Source organism: Oryzias melastigma, linkage group LG12 (assembly GCF_002922805.2).
Source record: "Oryzias melastigma strain HK-1 linkage group LG12, ASM292280v2, whole genome shotgun sequence".
Lineage (NCBI taxonomy): Eukaryota > Metazoa > Chordata > Actinopteri > Beloniformes > Adrianichthyidae > Oryzias > Oryzias melastigma.
In genome coordinates, this window is record NC_050523.1 from 22,356,611 (window position 1) to 22,381,071 (window position 24,461).

General features: G+C 39.9%; 1 protein-coding gene across 3 annotated transcripts; it reads left to right on the forward strand.

Annotated features, from left to right (window-relative positions):
* The first annotated feature begins 3,248 nt into the window (after window positions 1-3,248).
* On the forward strand, window positions 3,249-23,731 carry pip5k1ba (phosphatidylinositol-4-phosphate 5-kinase, type I, beta a). 3 transcript variants are annotated; one of them, XM_024298618.2, is made up of 15 exons: window positions 3,250-3,440; window positions 9,180-9,400; window positions 11,812-11,942; window positions 12,583-12,700; window positions 12,776-12,928; window positions 13,126-13,422; window positions 15,099-15,283; window positions 15,409-15,489; window positions 16,483-16,531; window positions 16,615-16,699; window positions 16,776-16,913; window positions 16,998-17,079; window positions 17,639-17,726; window positions 19,454-19,521; window positions 22,620-23,731. In XM_024298618.2, the coding sequence occupies exons 2-14, from the start codon at window positions 9,329-9,331 to the stop codon at window positions 19,490-19,492; spliced, it is 1,518 nt and encodes a 505-aa protein (XP_024154386.1). In that variant the 5' UTR covers window positions 3,250-3,440; window positions 9,180-9,328; the 3' UTR covers window positions 19,493-19,521; window positions 22,620-23,731. The 3 variants fall into 3 exon arrangements, with proteins under 3 accessions (XP_024154388.1, XP_024154386.1, XP_024154387.1); XM_024298619.2 differs by lacking the exon at window positions 3,250-3,440 and adding an exon at window positions 8,904-9,095; XM_024298620.2 differs by lacking the exon at window positions 19,454-19,521 and having other exon boundaries at window positions 3,249-3,440.
* Window positions 23,732-24,461: the final 730 nt, after the last annotated feature.

Sequence of the window (24,461 nt, forward strand, 5' to 3'; positions counted from 1 at the left end):
TTGTTTGCATTTTTCTTAAAACCCAGCGAGCCACAATGGAGGGGAAAAGGAGGCATGTGGCTCCAGAGCCTCAGGTTTCAGACCCCTGGTCTTGAAGGTTGTTCAGCAGAGAGCCAGCAGGTGTCACAGTTACTCCTTCCTTCCTTTCATTAAACTGACTGATCCACTAAATCAAAAACGTCAGTTTGAAGGAGAACTTTACATTTTTAAATTCTCCGTAATCTATCCAGGGCTCTGCAATTGGGTGTTCGGTGAGCCGCTTTTCTCCTTCAGAATCTACTGGAGTTATCGTGTTAACGGTTAAAAAGTTACAGTAAATCAAAGAACATGAACACCGGCGCTCCGTTGTTAAAGGGTTAACAAGTCAAAAATAATCCAGTACAATATTTCTCTTGGGAAAAAAAGCACTTTGTCAAGTTTGTGGTATTATGACAGACCCTGGTGGGAATATTCAGTAAAAAGTGACGGTATTCAAGGTCAGTAAAATTACTTGCTTTTTATTTTTTTCTTTGTGTGTTGGGTATTGGAGCTGCACAGTGGTGTCACACCCTCAACTCACAGTCGGAATGCCCTGGTTTAAATCCCAGTTGGGACCCTTTTTTTGTGAAGTTTGCGTGTTCCCCTTGTGAATTTGTGGGATTTCTCCAGGCGCTCCGGCTTCTTCCCACAATCCGAAAACAAGCTTCATATTGGTAATTCAATAGATTTTTTTCTTTGGTATGACTGTGTGTGGCCCTTTGGTGGATTGGCAACCTGTTCAGAGTGTAGCCTGCCATCGTCCAACTGTAGCTGGTATAGGCTCCAGCAACCATGGCTAGGAACTAGCAGGTACTGAAGATGGATGAAGTTGAGTGATGAGATCCTGTTGTCTCTCATTCTGTTTTATCTTCCTTCTGAGCATGTTGAAGGTTTTATTTCTGAATAAGCTGAACTGGCAAAGGAAGTAGGATCCTGGATCATGAAGGACTTTTCATAAGAAGCTGTGGTTCATCCTGTCCAAATACAGAAGAGTGAAATCTTTTTCATTTATGACACACATGTCGGTTAAATCCTGAAGAGAGCAGTGAGTGGTTTTGACCCCGCTGTCCATCGAGGATTAAGTAAACTCGTTTCTTTTTGTTATTGCTCAGTTGAAGTTAGCAGCTTCATTTAACTGATTTATAAAAAATGTTGAAGAAAATGATACCAAAAGCACATTTCTCTACTTAAGTCCTGGGGGTGTCCACACCTCCCACTGGTGCTCATTTTCAGTTTCAGACTGATTCAAAAGAAGAATCAGGGACACAAAACTTTTTTTCTCACAAGAAACAAAACTGTTTTCGAGACAAAAACCCAACAAAGTGGGTCGAAGATGCTGAAAGCATCAGTGCTGGGGGGGTTGCAGCACCCTCCACTGGCAGGAAGGTGTACCTGTGGGAGTAAAGTGTTGCTTTGAGTGTTGAATGCTGCAGATTTTGAGCTCTGAGCAGTTTGTTCACTCACCCAGCTTTTTCTGGGCCTCAGGCTAACACAGAGTTTGATAATCTCTTTTGTTCTCACAGATCTGGAAATGGAGCATGTCTGAAGCACGTTGCTTAAAGCTGCTTTGGTTTCACTGCATGTTTGGATTTTTTTCACAGAACAAACTGAGTTTCTGTCTTTCTTTTTTTGTTCTTTTAAATATATTTTTTAAAAGTTGGTCTATGTGTTTTTTTTAGATTTCCTTCCGGCTTTCCTGATCAAATTCCCATCTGTCCATCAAATCTTTTGTATCATATTTATTCATTCATTCATCTATCCATCAGTAGTAGTTTTAAAACAGAAACTTTATATCTTTTTAATGAAATGCTGCTTCAATAAATAATCAAAATAAAGTTTCAAATACACAAAAAGTTTATATAAGTACACAACCTGTCCCTTAGCAAAAACAGTCTCTAAGTGTACTACAAGTTTATTTAGTCAATACAAAAAGTATGGCAGTATACTTAAAGTTTACTTTTATATACTTTCTATCTATTCTATATTTAAAATATTCCAAATTAGTCTTAAAACGTATTTAGTTATTATACTTCTTTCTATATAGACTTTAATATAGTTGCTACACTTATACTTAAGTTTATTACATTAACATTAAGTGTACTACTTTTGCTAGGGTGCAAATAAGTACTTAACAGAAACCCACTCTTCAGAAAGAAAAAAAACATATAAATAAGAGGCTCCCAGAGAATTAAATAATTCAATAAGTAAAAATGCTGCTCCAATACCTGCAGATGCTTATGTTCTTTTCATGAACTGATGGTGTTTGACCCAAAATGCAGGAGACCAGGTTTGATAGCAGAATCCTACAAAACTTAAAGACCCACTCTGAATACATTGTGTTTTTGGTGCTTTTTCAATAAATGTTCTTGTGTTTTTTTTCTCACGGTAGATGACATTTATAAAATAATTTAAGATTAACTGCATTTCTAAATATTTCTTTATTCAAACTGTAATGAATCAGGAGCAGGGGAAAAACTGTTTGAAAAAGCTCTTTTCTGTGATGCAAACTTCTTGCTCCGCTCCATTCTGATGCATCCACTTGCAGACAAATAGATTCATGAGCGTCTTTGTGAGCTGGAATCTGGATCAAAACTGTACTCTGATAGTGCTCACCATTTTTGTAATGTTAGCTTGCAGTTGTGAGGGCCTTTAAGCTAGCAGGAGTATAAATGACAAAAAGATGATGGGATATCAGTGGAGGCCTAGTTCCACGTCAACAACTCAGCTGTGAATTTCTAAAGAACTCCTTATGCTCTGCAGACATTTTTTTTTTAAATTTTAGCTAAAAACAGCATCATCATAATTAAAAGACTTCTGGGAACGCTTTGAAAATAGACGAAAAGTAATAGCTAATATAAACGTAATATTTTTTTTTTTCTAATTTGGCATTTTGGCTAATATTTTAGCTGGCTATCAACTTTAGCATCTTCAGCTATCAGCAGTAGCATCTTCATCAGACAAATTTAGCTTACAGGATTCACACCAGCATTATAGCAGTTCATAAATATGTTAAAAAGTTACAGTTCTAAAAATGTAGTTTTAGAGTGTTCAATAAATGTTTATCCTGTTCAGTCAATGACCTAAGGTGTGTTTTGGATTTCAGCCCCTTGTGTGATTGAGTTTGACACCCCTGTTTTAGGCCGTGAGAGGCCTCTCCTTCACCGATTTGGCTCATAAAGTAGAACCATGTCAGCTGTTTGAAGGGCTGTAATAAACTTTGTTTCTCAAATGCAAAAGAGAAACTTGGGGAGGGACTGTGTCAGTGCTGCGTGCAAACACAACAGGTAGGCGGAGAGAGCGGAGCAGAGAAACAGGAAGGAAGTGGTGAGGATGCTCCACAGCTCTTTGCCTCTCCGCCTTCATCACTCTTGCTCTGCGTTCGGTTCACCTGCAGCTGTTTTCCACCCAGAATGCTCCTCCAGGTAAGAAGCCTGATTCCCATCTTTTGTCCTGGCTCCAGCCTTCAATCTGGTTCTGCTGGCTCAGCGTTTCTGTCCAACAGTGCGAGGTCAAAGTCTGCTCCAGAGGCTGGTGTCATGTCAGAAAGGGGGAACAGGACTAAACTTCCCCTCCATCACGGATAGAATGCTAAAATTCTGCAGTACAGGCCTGAAAGGAGCTATTTACATTCATGCAAAAGAGCTGGGAGTGCGTGCCACGCCACAGGATCAAATATTTACCTGCCTTCACCTGAGCACACACTCCTCTGAACTTTGGCTTCAGGGCAGTTTTCTGAGCAACAGTGCAGGCCTCTGAGCTTCTCTTCTGACGTTCTTCTAAATATGGTTCAGAATACTCAGGAAACGCTCAAATGTTTAGCCACCTGTTTGGATTAGGTCACAGGCTCTCTCAACACTTCTGGTGATGACTTCACTTTTTATGCTTCCATCTATTTTTGTGTTTTGCCACATGATTTGAGTCATCAAATAGCTTTTTATGCTTATTTTATTGCTCTTAAGTAGATACAAAATGAAGCTAATTTTGAAGCAGAAGTGGTTTATTGCACGTTTGCATGAACAGGCGTCAAGAGGTTGTATGTTCTTTGATTCACTGTAATTTTTCAACTGAAAACATGATCATTCCAGTAGATTTTGAAGGAGAAAAGTGCTTTTCTCCTTCAAAATCTAGTGGGATGATCATGTTAACAGCTAAAAACTTAGGATATGTTAAAGATTTAGTGTTTAGGTGTCACCAGCGCCTCAGGTGTTAAAGGGTTAAGCTTAGCTAGCACTGGATTATCAGCAGCAAGCCGTAAAACCTTCAGTGAAGGCTTTAATTCTGTAAACACTGCGTCACAATGAGGAACATCATTAAACTAAATGTTTTATTTGTTTTAGAAGTCTAATAGTTTTTTTTTTTTTTAAAAAGGAACTGATGGGAAGCAGATGATTAATAAATAAATGAGTGATGTTCGCGTTGAAGCCTTCTGCAGTGCATGGGTAAATAAGCTTGTGGTTCCCCCCTGACCCCACATTACTGGAAGTGCTCTCACTTATGTGATTCAGCTTATCTTTCATCCATCTTAACTCTTCAAATCTACGGCAGCGTTTGTGCTTAAAGGAATTTTAAGCTTTAAATGATCAAGGAACCAAAAATACAAAAGCTTTGATTTTCTGCCGTTTAATTTTTTGGAGTTTAAAAGTGGAGGATCATCCTCCTCGAAGAATCGACGTTAAGGTCCCCCTCCGATGAAGATGTTTTTTTAGTTTTTAACATGTCTGTGTAGCATTTTTCTTATGAAGGAGAACAAATGTAATAAGAAATAATTTTGTTTTTGTATTTTCAAGTAGTTCTCCTTTTAAATCGCTGTCAATCAAACTGTCACAGACAGGCTCTGATTGAATCAATTCGTGGCCAAATCAGTCGTCACTGGACTTTTTTTTGTGTGTGTGTGAGTTTCATATAATACTTCCGGTAGCAGGGCTAAGAACATTGGAAAATCCAAGAGAATCTGGCTACAGAGAAAAATATGGCACCCAAAAATTATTAGCTGAAAGTCCCTTCCCCTGCTGGAGCCGCCTACAAAACAAATACTGTTTTAAGCTTTTGACCTTTTTTCCAGTTTCTTCTCTCATTCATCGACCCTTTTCGCCATTTTTTTCTCTGAAACGGAGAAAAAAAAACAGTTTATTTACATTCAAAAGCTTAAAAGCTGATAGTTCTGAAAAGATTTTAAAATATCATTTTGAAAAATGTTTCTAAAGTTTAGGAAATTTCCGTCTATGCAACCGGCTAAAGTTACGATTTTTTCTTCCGGCTACAACTTGATTTTGGCGCCATCTTGTGTGTGACCAGAGGCCCTCGGAAAATCTCCTTGTGACTCCACGGAGCTTCTTGATGTGACCACGGAAATGTGAACGGCGGCTCATTTGACCGCAGTTGGAAAGGATTGTAAATCAATGAAAGAGCATTTTGATGTTAGCTTTGATTATTTTATCAAGAACTCTGAGAAACCAATGATTGAATGTATTGATCACAGTCAATAAACATTGGAGAATTAGCTAAAAGAGTCTTTGGTGAACTGGAAGGAGAAAGAATCAGGATTTTGGAGGAAGTTCTGTCCATGAAGATCTTCACTTCCTCGTCCAGCTGACATCCGGATCAGAACCATATGGCTGGACATTACCCAGATTGATGGATGTTTTCATGTAGCAGCGGTGAAGATTTACGCTAGAGAGACACAGAGCTATCATAATCAGAAACGTGGGGATCAGGGGTGGAGCTACTTAGCTCGGCTCTAGAAGCCACACCCCCTCAGAGGAGATTTTGGAAACAGAGGCTTCAGATCAACATGAAACATGGCTTTTTAAGACTTTTAAGTTGTGGGATTTTGGTTAAAAACTTCATAATCATAATAAAAACACTACTGGGAATGTTTTTTAAATGAAAACAAATTGTCATAGAATGCTGAGTTTTGTCAAACATGTCTACGAACGCCTCAGAGCTGCGTTAGTCTTTTCAGAGGTTATGACAGGTGCCACAAACATGTTTTTCCGATCAGTTCTTCTGCTTTTGCTGATGTGCTGTCAACGGTTTCACTTTTACTGATAAGATCTTTGCTGATGAGTCATGTGACAGATGAATAGTAGAAGCATCCCTCAAACTTTCAGTTTTATTTGAGGAGGATCAGCTTTCAGGGACTGGCATGATTCTGTGGAGGAATGTTTGAGAAGGTTATAGGAAGTTTGACGTTTAAATGATCCGTGCTCAGTGTTACATGGCAGTTTGGAGACGTGGCAGGAAATGGAAAAACAAACTGGTTCAACTCTCTTGTTTTGAAAATCCTTTCTGATTCATTTCACATAGTTGTTTATCTGCAAAAGCAAAGCTTGTGTCCCGTCTATGTTTGTTTCTATGACCCGACTCTTCACCGTCCATTGGGCTCTGTCATCTGTGCTGATTGCAACAACATATCCTGAAAACGATAAAGTCAGAGCATCTAAAAACTATTTAAATAATTTAAAAAAAAGTCTTAAATGTGTCTTCACGACCCCCCTCCCCCCTTTACCCAGTTATGAGTCAGAACATCGCACCACATCCTGAAGACTCAATGCAAAAACTCAATCTTAAGAAAGAAAAAAGACCCTGCTTTAAAAAAAAAATCTTGCAAAATATGTGATTTGTAAAGAAAGTTTTTAAATAACAAAATATTCTGAAACACCCAATCAGACGTTGGTCTGGGTCCTGGACCTGCTCTCAAACCCATCTTTCCAGGTGGTTCTGGTTTGTTTAAACGGAGTTTCCTCAGTCTGAATAAGCTCCACGCTCAAAGAGAAACAACTGAACCGAAATGGTCAACGTAGCTAGGCATTATGGGATGCTTTCTGAGTGGTGGTGCAACAGTGAGATACAGAGAGTATAAATAGAACACTATAATGCCAATATGTACTGTGCAATACCAAAATCGAGTGCCCTAGAAATTTCCCAGAAGTCTTTGCAAAAACCAGAGTACATCGATACTAAACGATGCATTGTGTTTGAACACTTTTTTCAAAAATTGTGTTTAAATGTAGTTTTTTTAACAAACATATTTTCATTATCAGAGCACACTAGAGTCACAAATGATATTTGCATTGATTAGACATTCAGGTTGTGAAATTATCAACGTAATGTTTGGTATTTAAAAATAAAAGAGAAGTAGTGAGTATGGTGTCCGAACTGCTTTTAAAATCCAGGGTTCTAGATAGTCCCGTACCATATAGTAGTTAGAGGTTAGGGTGGGAATTCAGACATCGCCAGAAACTCATTGAAATGTGCTCAGATGAATGCAGGCTCATTAAAACAACTTTTTATGTGATCCACGTTGTTTCTCACGCTGTTTTATCAACAATCTGTATGTCAAAGACACTTAGATTAGATTAGATAAGATTAGATTAAAAATAGTTAGCAATACAATTATCGGAATTTTACATCCATAAAGACATGTCAAACACAGAAAAACTTCAGACTTTGTTGTTGCATATACAGATCTATTATCAAAATTCAGACAGCTGATTATTTTTTAATTTAAAAAAAATGATTAGTATAAATCAAGTGTCAAACATCAACAAAAATATATATGTATGCAGATTGTTTTCAATTGGTCATTAATGTAAAGCAAGATTCAATGGGAATGTATGCTGATTTTTTTTCTTTCTTCAATAGAAAAAACATTAAAATAAATCAGGTACCACAAATTAAAAAATATGTACAGATCATTTTTATTAGAAAAGTTATTAAAGTATTTTCAGTAGAAAAGAGATGAACATAAATCAAGTATCAATAATCACAAGTATGTGCAGATTATTTTCTTTAGAAACTTTTTTTTTTTTACATAAATCACACTTTAGGAATCCAATAAAAAGAAATGGTCGAATATTCTTCCTTTGCTGCAGATTCACAGCTTTGAACCGTGTTTACAGTGTCTGCAGACTTTATCAGGTCCATTGGCCTTCAGCTGATAACACAGCGAAGTGAGTTGAGCTCAGTGTATCGGTTTACCTTCTTAGCCGTCAAGTAAAATCCAGACGTTGATCCAGACGATTTTTACACAAAATACAAAGCTTAAAATAAGTGAACTGTCCGTATAAGGATTTCAAAGACTAGGAATTCCATTATTCTTTCTCTCGTAGCTTTGCCCCGCCCTCGTATCTCCTGACCAATGACTGAAGAGATAATTAGTTCAAAACAAAAATGTCTGTTTGATGTAAATCTGAATACAGACCAAACATAAGGTTCAGGACTCAATTTGGATCAAATTAAGCAAACTTGGTCCAAACTAACAGAGTATTCCTGTCTAAATACACTCGTTGTTTAAGAAAACAAGTCTTAGAGAGACTAGAATAGTTTTCTTTAAATAAGACTTTTTGGTAAGACAGTTTTCTTTTCCTATTTATTTAACTTATTGACTTCTACTTCTTGATTTCTTGTTTTCTTTTTTCCTTATCTGTCAATAGAGTAAGAATTTTTAACTTATTTCTGAGGAGCCTGTTTCTGCAGTGAAAATACAACAACATAATACTGAAAAATGAAAGGTAAAGTTTTGGTTTTTGACAGTTTCTGACTAATTTAGTCAAGACTAGCACAGATTTGCATATTAGTGGAGCAGCGCGGCTGTCGTTGACCTGGGGGGGGGTTACATGTCCCTCGATGATGATCAGGTGAGTGTTGGCTCACATGGCCCAACACGCCACCTGAAAAGTTGTTGAGAAAGCAGCTCCAAAGCTTTCTGGGCTTACAGGAGGTGGATTTTGTATGATGACGTATTTGGGTCAGCTCCATTATTCTGATGGAAAATAAGATGTGAGGGTCACAGCTTCTGCTTTTATATCGATGAAAGCTTTTATATGAACCCAATCTGCTCATAAAAATATCAAATTATGAAAAATAAATCTTGTTTGGAGTGAAGTTGAGGAATCTCCTCTTCGGGGGGTTGGGGGGGCTTAGGTTTACATCCATTCGTTGTGTAAGAGGGATTTGAGATGCAATGGTTCCTACAATCCTTCTTAATTAGGATCACGGGCTTCTTGGAAAAGTTCTGGAAGCCCACAAACACCAGGCGAGCTGGAGGAGTACAGGTCCAGACAGAAACCTCTCAGGTGAATCTAGCTGGAGCTGTCCGTGCACGCCGAAGGACCCCATCAGATTCACCCGATGTGTCTCATCTCTGTTTTCATCCACAGGAATGGCCCACCTGGGAAATGCAGTTTCAGTGAAGCAGATCAAAGGTCACCTGCTGCGCTTTCCCATTCACCACTGAGGGGAAAAAGGAAGTCGTTTCAGGAGGAAGAACAGCCGAACTTCCTCTGTTCAGGTTCTCTCTGCCCAAAAGATGTCCGACGACGCTTCCATCGGTGAAGGAGAAGGAACCACGCGGCCCAAAGCAGCAGGCACTCTGAGAAAGGTCAGATCATCAATGCAGAAATGGCCGACTCTGACATGCTTCATTCTTTGGGTTTTTAAAGATTTGATACTTTCAAATTCCTTAAATTAGTTTCATTAATATTCGTTCAAATTTAAACCTAAAGACTGAAGAATTAAACGTGCAGCAAAAATGTCTCTTTTACTCACATCTTGCTTTTGTTTCTCATTTTTAATCTGCAAATCAATTTTATTCATTCAAAATAATCTCAGCTCAGGAAAGTAATCTTTAATAAAATCACTTTAACAGACAGGAAATAGCAAAAAATGATGAAGTGGAGTGAAAAAATCAAATAAATAGTATCAAAAAAGTAAAATCATTTTAAAAATCCACGATGTCATTCTCATTTTGATATCGATCAAATCTGTTGATTTTTACTTTTAATAAACTGCATTTGAGGTGAGCGTTGTCTTTCATTGTAAAGACATTAATCCTTCTGTCAATGCACAGAGATCTGACCACAGTGCAACCAGGTGGGCGGAGCTAACTCCAGTTATATTTTTCTTAGTTTGGTTGTTTTGACGTCAAAGAAGATCTGCCCAGTATTTCCACACAATATAAGCTTTCCTTAGAAATCCAAGTCGGCTTTAATTTGATTTTACTCTTAAAAACTTTTATTGTATTTTTGTTTTAGCTGCAGTTTTTTTTTACCAGATTTTTAACAGGTTGTGTGATTCTTGCTTTTCTTTTGTTGGCTTTTGGCCAAGAGTTACAGAAAGAAACTTCTGGATCATACTGCTCATTATTATTAAGCCTTTTTTGCATGAATTTATTTTCAATTATATAAAAAAATGAAAGCAATATTCTTTATTGTTTTTCTGTTCAATGTGAAGCTAAATGGACTCGTGGATTACATAGAATTTTACAAACTGTGAGACAAGCCTCGAAGGGGTTAAAGTTGTTGTTTGTTAATACAACACACCATTCTTTAATAATAAAACAAGCAAAAATGAGAATCTTTAAATATTTCAATATGTTGTGAGAATCAAAGAAACATGAAATATGATGAAAAAAATAGAGAAACGTGTTTTAATTGTCAAGCAAAATGCTTGTATAAATCTCACTCAACATGTAGAGTTTTTATTCAGTCAAACTGAAAGGCTGCACTGTCAACGTGTGAAGTGAAGACCTGAGTTTACTAAAAACTGCAAGAGACTGAAACCTGTGAACGCCTGTGACCTGCTTTTCTGCCTGCACAGCAATTGAAGCTTGTTTTCAAAGATCATTTTTCTTATCACATATATTGCTTGTCCTGTCACTAAGGTATATTAAATATCTTTAATGACGGGGTGCATTGGCCTGCAAAATGCAAAAAAACATAGCTGTAAAACAGAAAAAGATCGCTAATATTAAGAAGAAAATAACTAGAAAGTAGTAAAATGATCTGTTCATGCAGTTATTTTTACTTTACAAGAAATCAAAATATAGAAACAAGGAACTCCACAAAAGCAAGAAAAAGGAAAAAAAATAAGGTACAAAACTTAGAATTATTTCAAATTGAATGTTATTACACAGCCCCTAAACTTAAGGGACATCGAAATAAAAAAAAAGTAAAAAGATTTTTTTTCCTAAAAATTGAAATTTTTTCTGGTTACTAACTGGTGCGTGTGTATCAGATAGTAGCTGATTTTTTTTTCTAAAACATTTTGTAAAAATTTTATACAGCCCAATAATTAGTATTTTTACTGATTCTAAGCAAATTGTTTATATTTTTTGAGCATTTATGTACCTAATAATAGTTAATTTGGATCACAGTGGTAGTGAACTTGTGCATTAAAATTACATATTTTAGAACAAAATGTGAACAAAATGTAAAAACAATATTGGCACAAGTTTTTTGGAATCTCAAATCAAAAATATGGTGCTAAAGTATTTGGACCCATTTTAACACAAACTTCCTCATTTCTAGATCCTAAATCCTAATGAGACAAAAAAATTCTCAACTGTGCTCATTTTTTAGAATAAAGATACGTTAAAACTACTTAAAACCATGCAAACCATCTTGAAGGTTTTATATTTTTGCAAATATAAAATAATTTCCAGTGTGAAGGGTAAAAGTCTCTAAAAAGTCTCTGAAAGTTTTGAATCGGCAGTGAAAAATAAATAAATACTTGTTTGAACTTGCAACAATGGACAAAGCTGAGAATGTTTAGTCCTGAAAGGAACTGCGTTTGATTTGCATGACGCGTCAACCGTTCCACAGCAGCAGTTTAAACTCTGGACTGAACCATTACTGCGCTGGAGAAGCAGATCTACTGAAAGTCGAGCCCACGCAACACACTTTGTGTCTGACTTTGGCCAAAACCTTTTGAGCTATTCATAAAAAAATCACTAACTGCAATGTAAGGATCGTTTTTTTAGAGTTTTTCTCAATAAGCAAATCTATTTTATAGCCCAATGCAGCAGCCCTGAAAGGAGCCATCCAGCTGGGCATCGGTTATGCCGTGGGAAACCTGAGCTCCAAACCAGACAGAGATGTTCTCATGCAGGACTTCTCTATGGTGGAAACTGTCTTCCTGCCCAGGTACATGTCTGACCAGCTCTTTATATGTACATACACATACCGTATGAGCATGAAGTACAATTCAGTTTTATTTAAATAGTTCAACATCACAAACGATTCCCTCATTGGGCTTCATGCTGGTTATACAAAAGCAGAAGGTTTAAACAATACCTGATTGCTAAACTAACCTAAACAGACTAAATAAAACTGGTTATGCCTGCCTTAGACCCTCCTTCTCGGTAAGGAAAAACTCCTTAAAAACCTGATTCAGGAAAAAAAAAAGCCTTAGGGATGCCCACATGACAGTGAGATCCTCTCTCAGGACAGGCAGGCGGTTTACCTGGACTGTTACAGAGGAATTAGCTTATCTAACCCCAGATAGGACCATGGGACATGTGTGGGCTAGGTCCACAGTCAAGATGACCCAGAGGCGTGGTCCACGACCAAGAACAGGAGCACAGACGGAATCTGAGATCTTTCCTGCTCTCTTGAGGAGAAGAGTGGCAAAGAGGAACAACACTTGAATCACACTGCACCAAACAGAAGACCAGAGAACTAAATAAAATAAATATTAAAGACATAAAATAACTAATACATTCTAGACTAGCCTCATTAAACTCCCCATTACTGTTATATCACTAACATGTACTTTGCTCTACAGCGAGGGCAGTACCCTGACCCCAGCACACCACTTCCCAGACTTCCGCCTGAAAACCTACGCTCCGCTGGCTTTTCGCTACTTCCGGGAGCTGTTTGGCATCAAACCAGACGATTACCTGGTGAGAAGGATGGCATCAATTTGGCAGAGTTCACTTTGGCCTAATTGCTGAAACCGTTGTCCCTTTACATTCTAGTATTCTATGTGCAATGAACCACTGATAGAGCTGTCCAACCCCGGCGCCAGCAGTTCCTGGTTCTACCTCACCAGTGATGACGAATTCATCATCAAGACGGTGCAGCATAAAGAGGCGGAGTTTCTGCAGAAGCTACTTCCTGGCTACTACATGGTTTGTTGTTCATGGTTTCATAGTTGAGCAGTGACTTTGACTTTAATGTGGTTCTGAAGACGTGGGGGTGGAAAGCAGAGAACATGTTATTAATCAATCACTTTTTGTTCTGTTTTTTTAAGAGTTCATTCGTTTCAGTTAACGGTTTAATTCTGTGGCTTTAGTACGATAACAGACTTCTCCTTCTGTCTTCGCAGAATCTAAACCAGAACCCCAGAACCCTGCTGCCCAAGTTCTATGGACTTTACTGCATCCAGTGTGGTGGTGTGACTGTTCGTGTGGTGGTCATGAATAACGTGTTGCCACGAGCCATGAAGATGCACTACAAATACGACCTGAAGGGTTCTTTGTACAAACGGCGAGCTTCACGCAAAGAACGTACAAAGTCCTCACCTACGTTCAAAGACCTGGACTTTAAGGAGATGCACGAGGGGCTGTACTTCGATCCAGAAACCTACAATGCCCTAATGAAGACCCTGCAGAGAGACTGCCGGGTCTGTTCCAGTTCACACTTTTGATCTGTTGGCTTCATTTCAGACTAATATCTAGACCGGAAAACATTTAATAGTCTTAGAAAACTCTGTTAACGTATCCTTAAAGCCTTTTTTCCATGTGAGGGAGAGCCAACTGGGAGGGGTGATAGGGATTTGTGGGGGAGAACACCTGTTAAGCTACATTCACACCACCTCTGGCAACATGCGTTCAAGCGCCCACTTCCAATCAAAAGTCTGCAACTTTCTGTCTTGGATACGGATTTCTCCTGTTACCTAACTGTCAAAACTACGTCAGACAGAGAGAAGTCGTATTCAAAACGAGGAAAATTCGTATTCAAAAGAGACATGTTAAACGTAAAAATAAATGTTGTATTCATATTTTTTATGTAAGTTTGGCACAAAATATAAATTTTTGCACAACTTTGTATTTATGAATATGAATTTCTTTTTGTGAATACAAAATATGATTTATGAATACGTTTCTTTTTGACAGCTATCTTACCCCATATTATGCAAACTAAAGTCTTGAGTTCTCACGTAGCTACACAAGTTTCCACAACCGTTTTCAGGCTCTACGTACTAAACGCCTGGTAATTAAGCACAAGTTGCAAGTCAAACCAGGTGAAACTTTGACCAATCATGTAGTCACAGTTGATAGATTTTTTTTCATCTGGTGAATTCGGACGTTGTGACAAGCCTGACAACGTCTGCGTTTGTTTTTCATATAAAGATGAACCACGGTCACTCTCCTGCCAGGACACTAGGAATGAGCAGTTTTGCGCCCAAATTTTAAGATTTGAACTTCTTCGACATTTTTCATCAAATCCCCTCCAACTGTAGGTGGTGGACAAGCACTAGTAAACAGTAGAAAAGAAAGCCCCTCCCTGCTTGTCCAGTGTGAACACCATGGGCTAAACATTCAAGAACCCGAGTTTTATGTTCTTAAACACACGTCAAATGCCCGGTGTGTAGTAGCTTTACAGGTAGGAGACCAGGACTTTCTGGAGAGATCTCCTTCTCCATATTCTCTTTGGAAAGTGGAGAGATGAGGCTCATGACCAGTGAAAGACAATGAGCAAACGCAAACCTAAAATGATTTAATCCGGATTTTAAAAGTTCAATTGTTTCCCCTTCCTCCAGGATAGTGATGACCTGCTGTCACCCAAAAATCATTTGAGTGAGATCTGGTTATACACATTCTCCCAATCTTAATGTAGACACTGAGTCTGTCAGTTTTGGTTGAGGGTCCCACGAGATTCAGATAGATGCCAAACTACAGCAGATGTTTGTTTTAATGTGAATGGATTTTCTGTCTTCTCACTGTTCACAGATTCAGACCTATTATCACCATGTTTTACTTTGAGCCACACTCTGTTCTTCTGCTTCTCCATCATGTAGAGTGTTAATCACATGATCAGACTGGACTGGATCTGGGCGGTCACCACGCCTGCTGTGTGCTCATGCAGTCTGCTGCAAACTTGGTTTGCAAGAAAACCACAAATCTTTGAGAAATAAATATTTCAAAATATTATTATTTTAATAACTCTAGAATTATAATCTGAAGTTAGGGAGGAAGTAGAGTGAAATTATAACATAACAGACAGAAGAGGAGAAGCCAAACTAATCACTTTTAGCAGGTTCCCTCTGAGACTCATCAGATAATGCTCTCTCATCAGGTTCTGGAGAGCTTCAAAATCATGGACTACAGTCTCCTGCTAGGCATTCATGTTCTGGATAAGAGGCCACTGACCAGAGCAGGCAGGGGTGACAGCAAGAAAGGTCAGAAGGTCCTGTACTCCACGGCGCTGGAGTCCATCCAGGGCACCGTGAAGGACCCGGAACCGGTGGTCGACGACGACACGTGAGTCGACTTTACCCAAAATGCCCTCAGAGCTCCAACTCTGTCTGAAACTAGGAACCCGATTCCAGTGTTAATGCAGCAGATATGAAACTTACTTTATTTATACTGCTGTTCTTTGCTTTCAGATTTGGGGGAATTCCTGCCAAACACAAAGATGAGAATCTGCTTATCTTTTTAGGAATCATCGACATCCTTCAGTCCTACAGGCAAGCCCCCTCAGCATCTCCACCCACAGGAAGAGATGTTATTTCCACTGAATGATTCACATTCACTGTGAATGGACATGAAGCGCCCCCTGGTGGCATCAATGGGGATAATATATGGTTGAATTGTTTCTCAGAGCTCAAATTTTAAGAGTTTAGTTCCTTTAAACAGGATGTGAGGCTTAAGATGTTTGCCCGACTTTCATGCAGGAGGTGTTATTGTGGTGTTGGCTGCCCCCCCCCCCAACTGAGCCACCCAGGGGGGGAAAAGCTAGGTTGGATGGGTGGGGCTGGCTTGAGGCATGTTGCTGCAACGTCTTTCTGTGTGAACAGGATTATACAAGATGAGGGTTTGATGCTTCAGACTTGTGTGCTTGTAAAAAAGCGGTTTGGTGCCCCCACCCCCCCAGGGACAGCATGTCTGTCTCTACTCACTAAATACCCACTCTGATCGTCTTTTGATCTATTGTAAAAAGGGGTTCCTAGTCGTCATTTAATTATGATTATGTTGTTTTAGGTCAAAATTAAAAAGCTTTTCCGGGACATAGTTTCTGCAGAGCAGCACTAGCTCATTTGAAATTCATCTGAGTTGAACTGTAGACATGGAAGTATGCCTCCAGTGATATCCCATCATCCCTTTGTTTATACTGTCTCCTGCTAGCTTTAGGAGTAGAGAGCTTTTGATTGTGTTTTATAAATCAAAAATATTATCTTTTTCGAATGGCATTACTTCATCTGATCCAGAATTGCAACAACTTGAATAAGGAAATACTCAGAAATAAAGTTTTAAGATGAATTTTCCTCATATATGTCCTCCATCATAAGAAAAATGCTTCATGTGTGTATGTTAAAAACATACACACAAAACATATATATATAGTCATTGAATTTAAAAGAAATAAGTTGGGATGTCTGAACTGACAGTTTTTAAAAGAAACTTTATCGATTTAGGTTGTTGTGAAGTTGACATTAATTGTTTTTCTGACTGAACTCCAGGTTTATCAAGAAGGTGGAGCATTCCTGGAAGGCTCTTGTGCACGATGGAGTATGTTTCTCTTCCCTTTTTTCCACTCTCTGCTTTTCCAATCCGTTGGAAGATTTTGTGAGAAATTCCCGTTCTTGTTGCAGGACACCGTTTCCGTCCACAGACCCAGCTTTTACGCTGATAGGTTCTTGAAATTCATGGGCACCACTGTTTTCAAAAAGGCTCACGGTAAGCGTCAACACACAGCCACGTCCTCACCTGTCCGACTCTGCTGCCCACTAACTTTGTTGTTGTTGAACTCCAGCTTTGAGAGGAGCGTCCTCCAGGAGGAAGAAGAGCTCACTCTACGCATCAAAGTACGCCTCCCAGGAGTTTCTGTCCTCGCTGAAGGAGAAGGAGGAGAATAAGAAGGCGCAGAGCATGGACAACCTGAACGAAAGCTGTAAGCTTAGCGGCTCATCGCCTTTGGAAAGCTGTTAGAGGGGCTGGGGTGATGCTTCCTCTCACAGGGTTTTTGTTTTAACAGTTGGCAGTTCCTCCAAACAACCAGACCTTCTTCCTGTTATGCAAGATTTCACCAGAAATGAAGATCAGCAGTCTGAAAACAGGTGTGTTGTCATCCCCATGAAAGGAAACCCATGACATAAATATCACAGGGAAGTGATTTTATTACTCTAAAATTAGTTCTTCTATCACGACATTTGTGCAGGAAGAAGAAAATCTGCCTTTAAACTGTCAATAAAACCAGAACGTACACCTATAAGTGTCTGAAACCTCTTACCTAAGCTGAGATTAGAGGTCAAATGTCTCAAATGCAACTTTAGGCTAACATGTTTCTGTAGCTTAAAGCTTCTTATTTTTAAATTAAACCAGAGGTTATGTTTTCAAAATCCACATTAAAGGGTTTTATCTCAGATGAATGACAAATTACTGTAGAAAACATTTAAAACCAGCAGCTCCATCCCTTACACGTAAAAACATCTTAAGTGTTAAACACAAAATGATGGCTTAGACATGCTGCCACCACAGAGCTGATGAAGATGCTCAGATACAACAGCAGTTTACCTTTGATGGAGATCTTTGATCTTCTGCACACATTAATATTTACCAGCAGCAGATGTCATGTTTTTGCAGAGCAGTTACTGAAGTGACTTTTTTCTGCTGCAGTGAGGACAGACGAGACTCCAACTCCACCATCGCTCTGGATGACGTTCTGTCCTCCCATCAGTCAGACTCGGAGCTGGACGTCTACCTGGTATGACTCGCTGCCCTGCTTGTACTTCATGACCTTCCTGATCCAACAGCAGCATCTCTTTCAAACCTCTGTTATTTTGTGTAAGAAGAAGTGTGTGGAACAACTTCAAAGAACAACTTCATCCAAAACCAGAACAAGAGCTGATGCAGAGTTGAGTGGCCTCAGATAAACAACACTCTGCTGAAGGAAGGAAGGAGTTAACGAGAGTGTGAGGAGAGAAGGAAGGGAGGAGATAGGGAGGGAGGAAGGAAGGAAGGAAGGAAGGGAGGAACATAGGAAGGAGGGGAGAAAGGGAGGGAGATAGGAAGGAGGGGAGGAAGGAAGGCGCGAACGAGGTTGTGAGGAAGGAAGGACGGAAGCAAAGAAGGAAGGAAAGAAGGGATGAAGGGAAAAGGAAGGGAGGGACGGACGGAGGGGAGGAGAGGAAGGAAGAGAGGAAGTGAGGATGGAACAAGAGGGGAAGGAGGCTAATAAGGGTTCCAGGGAAGGAAGGCAGCAGTGAACAAGGGTGTGAGGATGAAAGCAAGGAAGGGAGGGAGATTGGAAGGAAAGAAGAACAGGAAGGAAGGCATGAACGATGGGTGTGAGGAAGGAAAGAAGGAGGTAAAGTAGGAAGGAAAGAAGGAAGGAAAAAAGGAAACGAGGAAGGAAGGGAGGGACGGAGGGAGAGGGGAGAGGAAAGAAGAGAGGAAGTGAGGAAGGAAAGAAAAAAGGAAACGAGGAAGGAAGAGAGGGATGGAGGGAGAGGGGAGAGGAAGGAAGGAAGAGAGGAAGTGAGGAAGGAAAGAAGGAAAGAAAAAAGTCAACAAGGAAGGAAGAGAGGGACGGAGGGAGAGGGGAGAGGAAGGAAGCTAACAAGGGTGGAAGGGAGGAGGGAAGGAAGGAGTGAATGAGAGTGTGAGGAGGAAAGGAAGGAAGGGTGGGAGGAAGGAAGGAAGGAGGAAAGGAAAGGAAAGAGGGAAGGAAGGCATAAATGAGTGTGCGAAGAAGGAAAGGAAAGAAGGAAGGAATAAAGGAAAAAAGGAAGGAAGGGAAGGAAGAAGGAAGGAAGAAAGGAAAGAAGGAAGGGGCAAACCAACGAAGGAACAAACAAAGGAACGAAGGAAGGAACAGAGCCAGTAAGAGGCATAAATGAAGGGGTATGAATAAAAGAAGGAAGGAGGAAGAGAAATAAAAGAAGGGGTGTTGTTTCGTCTCTAGCTGGGCGAGCTCTGCCTTATTTATAGTGTTTTCTATGTAGGGGCTCGGCAGGCTGCAGCTGCTGTTTTATACACGACTGACACATACATGCTTCCATGTCACATAAACAAATGCTGACAGGAAGGGTGAGCCACCGCTCCCTATGATTACTGCATTATTTAGCTGGAACCTGTGATTTCATCTCTGCAGCTTCATTGTTCCACAATGAGAGTGTCATAGAAGATTGCTCACTGCTGTTTCCGTTCAAATAGCAGAACATTTCAGCAGATTCATGCACCTGCAGTTTCATATGGTCACTTTGCAAATATTTAAACCAAACATCCTATTAGGGACCTTTATTAAAATGTATTGCTTGCAGGAGAAAGATGACATTCTCAATTTTCCTGTTAAAATATGGGATTTGACATGAAAACCATGTGAAGTAAAAGAGTTGTTAAGATGAACAGTCAGAAGGGGTCTATGTCAAAGTGTTTGCATGTTGTACTGGAGCGACCGTCGGGATGAACTGGGTGTTTCTGCGTTTTCAGACTCACCCAGACTCACCCATACCCCCCGGCTGGACTTGATCACTCTTTGTGTCCCAGCATCCACAAATGTAAGCATCAAACCACATCTGCGACCTCTTTCCTTGCCTCACGTTCTGCTGTGGACGGGTGCTTCTTCCAAAGACTCACTTTTGCCTGGAAGACCTTCAGGACAAAAATAGAAACCTGACTGTGTGTGCATGGTGGGGGGCGGGCTCAAACACAGCTGCCTCTCAGCCACGTCTCCTCACTGTCAGTTGCACGCTCATATCTTCCGGCTCATCTCTTGCATGCAAGTTATCTCATCTTCCTGGAACTTTCTGCTTTGGTGGTGGTGTCCCAGGGGCCTGAAGCCCCCCTGTCACCCGCTGACGTCCTCACTGTATGACTCAGCTTGGTCACTCCCTTCTCTGCTTTTAACCCTTTCTTTTTGAAAAAGACTTCCACAGCACTTGTCTTATGTAACCTAAAATCCTCCCTCAGGCTGACATGAAGCTCCTCCTCAGCCCACATTGAGCAGCGGGGCTCCAGAGGAAGATCCTTTAAATCATAACAGGCAGAGATTTTAAGACAGGGGTCATACTGCAACAGTTGGCGTTTTTCATTCTGGTTAAACAATCTCATTTTTTTTAGATTCAATTTATGTCATTCAATGTAGTTTTGTATCATGTTTGATCTTTGAAATTAAATGGGTGTCCATACATTTAAAGACCCACACCGATCATCTTTCAATTTATTTTCAAAGCGTTTCCACTGGTCTATTAGTCATGAATATGCCATTTTAACCAAAATAAAGTCTGACTTACTTTCTACAGAGTGGCAGGAGTTCATCAGAAATTTGCCTCAGAGTTGCGCGCAGGATTGTTAGTGTGGAGCAACCCCGCCCCCACTTTCCGTCATCCATCTGTTTACATTCTCTCCTGTTATCTTACAACCCCCCATACCCACCCAACCTAACATTTTCAACAAGGAGAGATCTTAGGAATGCGAATAAAGATTTATTTGTGATACAAAATGTCCACAGTCTTTTAGACTTAGACTTAGACTTGCTTTATTAATCCCTTTGGGATGGCACCCTTGGGGAAATTAAGTTTTTCAGCAGCTTACAGGGTATACATAATAAAAAATAAAAATCTCACAATGTACATATACATGATACAAAAATCTCAATGTACAGTAATAACAATGAAGAGGCAAAGAAGTACGACAGCGTAAAGAAGATCAGTGTGTATGGCGGTATCAAAACAGGTTTGGGTCTGTGATTGACTTATTGCACATGATAGGTAGGTTATTACAGTATTAATTATTGCACTTATACCTTTATTGCACATGAGTGGATGGATGAATTGCTGAATGGCGGTTAGGCTCTGAGGAGATGACGTCTTTATCCTGGTAGAATAATCTTATACCATAGATATAAAAAGCCCCCAGAGCCCAGACGCAGATGGTGGTAGAGGTGAGTCCACAACATTGCATGGTTTAAGTGGAGAATTTGGCGGAGGAGGGCCAGCAAAACCGTCTGGAATGTAGAAAGCTAAATGCCCATGAATTTAAAAGCAGAAATTAGATTGTGATTGGTTGAGAAAAGAAGGTGGGTAATTTAGCTATTGGTTTAGAGTGAAGGCTTAATTAATGAGTGGTGTGTAGAGTGACGCAAGAACCCAACTTACCCGGAAGTGAGGTAGATCTTCCTTATTGAAATCACGCCGTTCGAAAATGGCGAGCAATATTAGAGCTATCCAGCCGTACAGTTTTGATCCAGATTCCAGCTCAGACAAGGAAAACAAAGACCTACATGTATCTATTTGTCTACAAGTGGATACAATGCGATAGTCGATGGTCCGTCCGATAGATCCAAGAACAACAGTGCGGTTGTGAAAAAGTGGACTAGCTCTACTCCCAGGGTGCTGTAGGGATTGTGGGAGTTTGCTCTTCCAGTCCATATGTGTTTTGTGGATTTGGAGAAGTCGCTCAACCACGTCCCCTGTGGTGTCCTGTGTAGGTGGATTCTGGGAGTACGAGGTCTGGAGAGACTTACTGAGGGCTGTCTGGTCTGTATGACCGGAGCAGGAGTTTGGTTCGCATAGCCGGCAGTAAGTCAGACCTGTTTCCGGTGCATGTTGGGCTCCAGCAGGGCTGCCCTTTATCACTGGTTCTGTTCGTAGTCTTTATGGACAGAATTTCTAGGAGCCGAAGAGTATCTGGTTTGGGGACCTCGGGATTTCATCTATTCTCTTTGCAGATGATGTTGTCCTGTTGCCTTCATCAAGCCAGGACCTCCAGCATGTATTGGAGCGGTTTGCAACTGAGTGTGAAGCCGCTGGGATGAGGGTCAGTCTGAGGCCATGGTTCTCGACCGGAGAAAGGTAGTTTGCCCTCTCTCGGTGGGTGGAGTGCTCCTGCCTCAGCTGGAGGAGTTTAAATATCTTGGGGTCTTGTTCATGAGTAAGGGAAGATCGGAGCATGAGATCAACATGCTCAGTCACCTGGAGAGAGCTTGGAGTAGAGCCGCTTCTTCTCCACATTGAGAGGAGCCGGTTGAGGTGGCTCGGGCCTCTGGTCTGGATGTCTCTAGGCCCAGTTTCCTGGAGAGGTGTTCCAGGCTTGTCCCACAGGGCGGAGGCCCCAGGGAAGACCCAGGACAAGCTGGAGACACTACCTTTCTCTGCTGGCCTGGGAACGCCTTGTGGTCCCACCAGAGGAGCTGGAGGAAATGGCAGGGAGAAGGAAGTCATGGGCATCTTTGCTTAGACTGCTGCCCCCCCCACCCAGTCCCGGAAGAACGGAAGAAGATGGATGGATGGATGGATGGATGGGTGGGTGGATGGATGGATTCAGCACGTAGAATTAAGTTGAACAGCGAGTTATTTTGTACATCAGATGCGATCCTTTTCAAACACAATTTTTTTGTCTGCTCCTGATTCACAACAAATTATAAAGAAATACTCAGAAACACAATTATAATTTTAATTTTCTTTATTTAAGTCTTCCATCATTAGAAAAATATCATAAGAACATTTAAAAACATCAAACGCCGTTTTCATTGAAGTGGGTCTTTAAATAAGGCATTCAGTCCTGCGAGTCTCTGCAGACACACCAAAGTTATGTTTTCCTCATGTGTCTTTAACCATTTTCTATCTGCTAGCTGAAGCGTCTTATTGTTTTCCAGTGAGGATCCCTCTGAACATGTGAACCTCCCACCTCCAACACAGAGAAGGCATTAAGACGTTAAAAACTACAAGCAGCCTCTGGTCTCCCGGATTCAGTGTGCATCTCTTTCGACTTCGTGTCCGAGTCCTTTTCGTTGTGCCAAATCACTGGAGACCCAAGGAATGAACGAAGAAACCATACCATGAAGTTCTGGTGGTTTTATTTATTGTCTCTATTCCGATTCATGAAACACTGCTGAATGAAAACACTATGAAGCTTGCCTCTGCTTTATGTTTGCTGCTAGCAAACATTCTCTTAAATATAATGCATGTGATCTGTTCTGTTCCTTTTTATCTTCTTCTTCCTTTTTTTTCATTGAATTAGAAATTTCTCAGTGGCTGGATCCCTGGAAATACATGTTCTTGTTAAACATGAAAAATACAATTAGAATTTCTGGGACCATTTTAGTAAAACCAAGATATTTTTCTTTGTTTGCAAACAAAATTTATACTTGGCTGTTAAATATCAATAGAATGAGTAATTTGATAGTGTAATATATTTAAACTATGCCATCTATTTTCTGTAAACATTATTAAATGAAAAAATGACTTATTTTGTGAAAAATTACTCAAACATCTACTCTTGACTAAACTTCTGTTGTTAGCAACTTAAACGTGTTGGCATTTCAAACTAAGATCAACATACTTAACATGTTTAACATTATCATACATGTGTTGTTGCTACAATATATTTCTGTTAAACTCTTGTGTTTTTGAGCCTTTCAGTGCTAGATGCTAGCATGGGAACAAAGTTAAAAAATGGTTAGCATGCTAGCAGAGTCCTGATGTGACTAATCAAAAATGTGTGGTCCTGCTGACATTATGTGTGATAGTCTTTGTTTATTATTCTGTTATTTAAAAATTCATTTAACATTTTCTGTGAGCTGATTTTAGCTTCTGTCTGAATTAATTTCTTCACAATGTTCCTGTGTGCCACTTTGCCAGGAGGATGGTGGCTTTTCACAAACTGTCCTCTATGCAAGTTTAAAAACAGAATTATGTGTGATAACACTGCCTTCTTTTGTTTGCCTGTAGTTCTAAAGTGGCTTATCAAATAAAATGATGAAATTATTTTTTTTCAGTTTATGCATGCAATCCAAAGACTCGGATAAATAAATGGATAATCTTTGACGTCAATCACTGGATTATGAAATGCCAAAATGGAGCCTGACTGGCAAATTGACCGGAGGTTGATCTACCTAACTCAACTAAATATATAAAAAGCAACTGGACGGGACGAAAAAAATGGAAACCGTGCTAGATCTACCCACCTGCCAATAAAAAAATCTTTAAGTCTGTGCAGATGAAGGTCTATAGAACAGTATTTTCTGAACTGTAGCTGCACCAGATTATAAAGCACACCATCAAGGAATGGTCTACTTTTGAACTTGTGTAATAAATAAAGGGCTAGGGATTGTGAGGCGAATTAAGCGAGACAAAAGAGTTAGAGATAAATCTGTCAGTCAATCAGACTTTATTAACTATCTTCACAGTAACTCTTGAACTTGTTTATGATACTTTAACCCATGTAAGAAGTGTTCGCTACATCAGTGTATTTACAATACCTCCCAACCTGGTTTGAAACACGTAAAATAACAGACTGATATCTCTAAAACAAAACATACTGTTCTATGATAACTCCCAATTTTGTTAGAAACATGCAAAAAGACACTTCCAAACGTTATCTGGGTAAAAACATCCAAACATTGTTTGCAACTCACAAAAAAAAACAGACAGACTTTATGACAGAGCACCATACCTCTCAAATTTTTTTTCAACATCAGTAAGCTCAACCAGAAATT